The following is a 6,351-nucleotide window of genomic DNA, read 5'->3' on the forward strand; positions in this document are numbered from 1 at the left end:
AAGGAAACTGAGAAAGGGGTCCTGGGGTGGGGGAGGGCACACTCCTAAGCTAATAGTGGTGGTTCACCCCTGTAATCCCAGCTCTTGGGTGGCTGAGGCAGAAGGGATACTCGGAGCTCAGGGACAATCTAAACAACACATGGTGAGACCCTGATATAAGAACAAGAAAAATGAGCCTTGAAGAAAAAATTACAGCCTTCAAAGACAAGCCCGCAGTGACCAACTTCCTCCAATCAGGGCCCCATGCTAATTGTCCATTCAGCTGTGAACTCAGCAGTGGGCAAGTCCATTAATGAAGTTAGCACCTTCATAAACTACTTCTAAACATGTTATTTATCATAAGCACAAAGCAAACTAAGACACCACAACAGAAGTACCTCCAGGTAGGAACTTAAAACCACAGTGCTCATGAGAGCCCAGGTTGACAGTTTATTAAGTTGGAAACCCAAGCTTCAAGTTTACGCATCATCCTCATTGACTAAGGCTAACTTCATAATAAACAAAGCTCTAAGGTTGGCCCAAAACAGCCCACGTTTGCCCTTCTCAGTAGGCCATTCCAAGTAAGTCCGCTGTGCCATGAGAGCCCGCAGCTTGTGGTATCTACTGGGAATGTTGTTCTGTGGAATGGGTTCCAGCAAGATGAGGATTAAGTTATCAGAGCCTTCATGGAAGAGATTATGATGGGCAAAATAGAGTTCATAATGGCACCACTCACTCTGGATGAAGTGGGGAGACAGCACAAAGATGGACTTGTAACTCTTCTCAATGAAATTGATGATGTTCTCCACAATGCTCTTGCCAGGGACAAAGTTCCTCTCATGGAGGCAAATCCGGATGTCATCTTTCTCTAGGTTGGGTAGTAATTCGTTCTTCACCCAGGCAGAATCATGCTCACTGTATGAGACAAAAGCATGGAACTGGAGGTTTCTCTGGAGTTCCTCTAAGGGGATGTGCCTGGCCCTGTGCCTGGTCTGTGTCCACTGACACAGCATCCTCACATACCAGGGCAGGTCAAAGTAGAGACAGAGGAAAGCCCCAGTGACAGCCAGCACCAGCATAGTGGCCCCGATGGTGACAGTCAGCAGAACAGTATCACAGGACAATGGAGACATGTGGAAGTCCTGCAGTGCGGTTCCCTTAGAGCTTTCTGGGTAGTCACAGCTGTAAGAGTCAGGCCAGCCCTCCACCACTTCTCTTGCTATCTGGCCTATGTTCTTGACAAAGTCCCTCAGCTCACATGTGCATCGGAATGGGTTGTTTCCTGCTGTTAGGGATCCAACATTCTGACAGCTCTGGAAGAAATCCTCAGAGGGATGGGAAACTGAGTTATGGTCGATGACCAGCACAGAAAGGCTGCTGAAGGCCCCGCATCCAGGAAGGTCAGTTAAGGAGTTGGATGCTACATTGAGTTCCTGCAAAGCCTGCAGGTGGGTGACATCTTTAGGGATGCTCATTATCCTGTTGTTGTGAAGGTCAAGGACCTTGACCTTGGGAGGTAAGCATCTGAAGACAGAGCCTGAAAGCATATTCGAAGACAAATTCAACACCAATATGCTCTCAGCCCAGGCGCATGTCCTGTCATACGCAAGAGAGTTCAAAGAATTCAAACTAACATCCAGAGTTTCCAGAGAGGACATATTCTTAGTCATGAGAGCTACCTTAAAAAAGTTCTTCAAACCATTCCTTTGTAAGATAAGTGTCTCCAATCTCTTTAAGGTGGAACAGTCTTGAAAAACACTGTCAGTGAAAACATTCTGGGTAAAGTTCAGAAATGTAAATGAGCTTGGGGATGGCGGGCACACCATGTGGATGAAAGGGGTGTCTGAGATAGAGAGCATCTTGATGTTCATCTCAGCAAACACTGAGTATAGCGCCTCCTTTGAAAAGAGGAACACTTGGTTTTTGACGTGCTCTATTGTCAGTGACTTCAGTGCTGTCTCCAAGTAAGTAAATTCTTCCCTGTCGATCCTCTCAGTTATCATTAAGTTGTAAATATTGAGGTGCTCCACCGGTCGGGGCCAAAAGAATTGGAAAAGTTGAACCAAGCACTTCCAGGTTGTTTCTATGTGCTGGAGGGTCACATTCAATAAGGTTGGACCTCTGGTGAGTTCTGATAAAAATGTCATTAACCTTTGACAGTTTTCATCGTTCAATTTAATATTACTCAGTTGTAAATGTCCTACAGCGTTTACAGACATGTTCACTTGCACAGAGAACAAGCTATTTGGATGAAAGACCAAATGGAGAGCGGTGGTGTTGGGAATCCGAAGACTTTCTGTTTCCCCGCCTTTTATGTGATAACTCACTAAGTCCAGAAGAATGCAGCTTAGATGCAAGTGAGCAACTGGGAGCAGATCCAGTTGTCGGAACTTTGCAGCGCTTAATCCCAGGAAAGTCAGCTTCGTCAGGTTCCCAAATTCCTTACACACAGGCAGCACATCAAAGTCATTGAAAGAGAGGTCTAGATGCTTCAGGCTCACCATAGGGCAGCAAGAGATGTTTCGCAACCAATTGTGTGAGACATCCAGGTATTCTAAGTCCTGATTGAACAAGAATACATGGAAATCGAGGCTCCGTATCCTGTTGTGGGAGAGTCTCAGAACTCTCAGCTCTGACAGAAAGCTGATATCAGGCATCCGAAGCTCAGATATAGAGTTTTGAGACAGACTCAAGGCTTTTATTCTTGGTGGCAGGTCTTTGGGGACATGAGTAAGGTTCCTGTTTGAATAGTCTACCATAGACTCAAGATCATTAGAGAACGGGGCCATGCTTCCGACTATTAAGGCCAGGGTGCAAACAAAGTGGAAACTCCCCACGATGGGTTTTCTGTCTTGGCTCATGTTGCAGAGGCTATCCAAGAGGGACTTTACCATTCTTCACAGCATTTTTACTTGGGTCCAAGCTCTAGAAATAAGACAGACTTTAGGGTGAATAAAGATTAAGTGGTGAATTTTAAGCTTCCCATTTCCAAGATTCTGAGAGCTTTCTTCTCCCACCCTGCACTCATCACCACCCCCATTTTTTATGTGATATTGTCTCGGTCTGAAGCCACAGGGAACAATATGAACTTTTAATCCAAGTACCGTGATTATCTGTTTTGATTAGTCTTGGGGATTCCTAAAGGATTCTCTAGGGGCCTCAAGTTTCTTTCCCATGCAGAGCTTTCTCGGGGCTGGAGCAGCCTTCAGGGTGATGTTTGTCAAAATCCAAAATTTAAAGACAAATATATGATCTGCAGCCACCTGAACCAGAGGTAGCAAAGGATGAACAACAGACACAGGGAAGTAAGAGAACAGGAGAGAGGATATGCACAAAGGGGAAGCAGCAAGAAGAGAAATGGAGAGGGGATGGAGGAAGGGCAGAGGGGGCAAAGAGGCCCAGGGGTATCAAGACACATACACACTCGAGAATCTATACCATGGGGGCTCTGAACAGATCTGAGAAAATATCTGAGTCACATCAGGGGACAGAAGCCAGCAAAAGACTGTGGAAGTCAATCAAGTCTCCACAACTTAATTCTTCCCTCCCCCCCCCCCCCCCCCGCCAACCCATTCCCTAATGCTATCACATTGACAGTTTGGTGTCTGGTATACACATTTCAGGGAAACAGAAGCATTCAGATCCTGGCAGGTTCCATCACTGGAGGAAGGTCTCCACTTTCATCTGTTCTCTTGTTGTTATAACATAATACCAGGGATTGGGAAACTGGTAAAGAATAATTCTTACAGTTCTGGAAGCTAAGAGGCCAAGAGTTGATGCATCTGGTGAGAAACCCCTTGTTGGTGGTGACTCTTTGCAAAGCCCTAATGTCATACAGAGCATGACATGATGAAAGAGATAAGGCGGGGGAGGGGGGAGAGTCTTGTAACAAGCTACTCCCTTTATGTCTCTTTAATTTATTAGTCCATAAAAAGGTTGATCCATTTATGATGGTGCTGCCCAAGGTCCTGCCTCCAAAAGTAATTTACATATGACTTTGGTGGTTAAGTTTCTAGCATGTGAATCCTGTAGATCAATATTCAAGCCATAGGAAAAGCCACAAATGCAGGCCGCTTCTAGAAATGGTTGAATTGCTTGATCCTCAACAGCACGTCGAAAGAATTCAGCCTTATTGATGTCTTGATTAAAGACCTACAAGATGCATCGTGGAACTGTAGAACAATAAATGTCCCTCATGTTGAGGCGCAGAGTTATCAATGGTTTGTTACCGCAGCAGCAGAGCGGACTGTGTTGAGCCATCTTTTCATTAATCAGGGTAGCAAGCACTTTCACTGAGATCCCCAGAATTGGATTGTACAACCAGACTCACAATCCTGCAAAGAGCCAACTTCACAGAAACAAGGACTCAAACTCACCCGGGAAACAGATAAAAGAATAGGACGGACGACATACTGTCTGTCCTCAGAACAAGGTGAGAGTCTGAGACAGAAAGGAATGGACTCTTGAACACTCCAGTGATTGAAATGGTGAACTCTTTGGACGAGCTGAATCGTAAAAATAGCCCCATTGAGTGGGATAGAAGGCCAAGAAGGGAATTTTCCCTAAGACCCACCATAGGGGGCCAAAGAGAAACCACAAAAGAAGTGCTAGAAGGTGTAGAGACCAGATCCATGGTTACACCCTGGGAGAATGGGTCCAATCCTCAGAGAAAGAAATTGAATGCCCTGGCAAGGAGCTTCCAGAATGAACTCCTAGTGGCTTAGTGATAGAAGACTTGTCTAGCATGCTTGAGGTTCTATGTTCAAGCCCTAGTACTGCCAAAAAAGAAAGATAAGAAGAAGCAAGGCAGGGGCTGGAGAGACAGTTCAGTGATCATGAACACACACGCTGTTCTTACATGCCACTCCCAACACCAGTAGGACTGACAAAATGCTCAGACATATAACAATAAACAAATAGATTTCTTAAAAGAAAACGAACAAATAATTAGCAAAAGTGTAGTAATGTTTACTGCTGAGCCACAGCAAATATTGATGACAAATATTTTTAGAAGAAATTGGGACAACTTTGCCAAGGATTATGAAGGAATTATTAGATGTTGGGAGAAAAAAAAAAGAATGAAACTGAAGCATGTTGGGAGTTCTTGCTTGATCGAGTGGAAGCTCTAGGTATCAATAAATTCAAGATGTGAGGAAATTATAAAGTTAAGTGTGGGAACAAAGCAAATGAGTCTGAAAAATTAGCGTAGTTCCACTGGGTAATGTGGTAATTTATGTAAATTCCTTTAAAATGTGCTGCTCTTTACTTCAGCAATTCCACGGCTGAGCATTCACTGGAGGGATCAGTAGAGGTCCACAGGACGATGAGGTTGTGGGGATGCTCACACCGTGATGAAAACCGGAACGATCAGAATGGCTAGGGTAGAAAATGACGGTTCATTCACAACGCGGCATGACATACAACCTCAGTCACTGCATTAAAAAAAAAAAATCCTGCAATATAACATTAAGTGAACGGAAGGAAGGTTACCGCACTGCACACACACCAAGACTCTAATTTGTAAGAATACAGATTACAGCATCACAAAACCTGTGGGGGGAGAATGTGAAAAAATTATGCCAAATGCAAATAGCAGTGGTGCCAGGATCGGGGCTTAATTTAATTTTCTTTCTTACAGTTTCAAGTATTTCTAAAATTTCAAAACTTTTAACATCTTCTGGGGTCTCTGGCTATTATCTCTTACAATCTTGTAAAAAGCTGTCTTTATTTGATGTGCCAGGGTGAAGTGATATGGGGGTGGTCCCCCATCTCAGACGAGGAGAGGGGGAAGTTGGAAGAGGAGCTGCCTTAGGGGGAACTGATATAGGAGAGGGAGCTGATATTGGCATGTAATGTAAATGAATGAGTGAATGAATAAATAAATAAATAAATAAATAAATAAATAAATAAATAAAATAATGGGAAAAAGTTGTCTTTAACAGACTTGCAGCTTGGAGTGTGGAGGCGGGCATAATGTCCCACTCCGAGCTGAGGCAGTTGAGGGTTGCCGGGAGAGGAGGAGCCTTTGGTAAGTCTAACTCAGTCCAATATAAGGCAACATAGCCAAGAATACATGGATAGCACAAGTTGGATTTGATGGGATTGGACGGGGGTGGGGTGGGGGGACACTCGGGTGGGTGGGTGGTTAAGAGTTAGGAAGGGGCGAAGGAAAACAGTGTTCAAAATTCTCAAAGAACTAATCAATTTAAGCTCTCTTAAAATATACCCCGCCAAAAAAGTTTTATATGCGAGACTGCTCTGGTTGGGGAGAGAGAAATCCGGCCTACATAGGGCCACAAGCCTCTTCCGGTCAGAAAAGCACCAGGGCAGCTGGGGCGCAGGTTCGGCTGACACTCGCCAGCTCCCCACAAC

The 6,351-nt window shown here is 44.6% G+C and overlaps 1 protein-coding gene across 4 annotated transcripts in view; it reads right to left on the reverse strand.

The window, feature by feature from the left end:
- Positions 1-417: 417 nt before the first annotated feature.
- Positions 418-6,351, reverse strand: part of Tlr6 (toll like receptor 6) — a 16,911-nt gene continuing 10,977 nt past the window's right edge. For all 4 annotated transcript variants that reach the window (XM_029477001.1, XM_029476998.1, XM_021163441.2 and 1 more), the window contains one exon: positions 418-2,904. In XM_029477001.1, the coding sequence (XP_029332861.1) occupies positions 459-2,873 (2,415 nt within the window). In that variant the 5' untranslated portion in view covers positions 2,874-2,904 and the 3' untranslated portion in view covers positions 418-458. The remainder of the gene's footprint in view (positions 2,905-6,351) is intronic.

Source organism: Mus caroli, chromosome 5, assembly GCF_900094665.2.
Source record: "Mus caroli chromosome 5, CAROLI_EIJ_v1.1, whole genome shotgun sequence".
In the NCBI taxonomy this organism is placed as follows: Eukaryota; Metazoa; Chordata; class Mammalia; order Rodentia; family Muridae; genus Mus; species Mus caroli.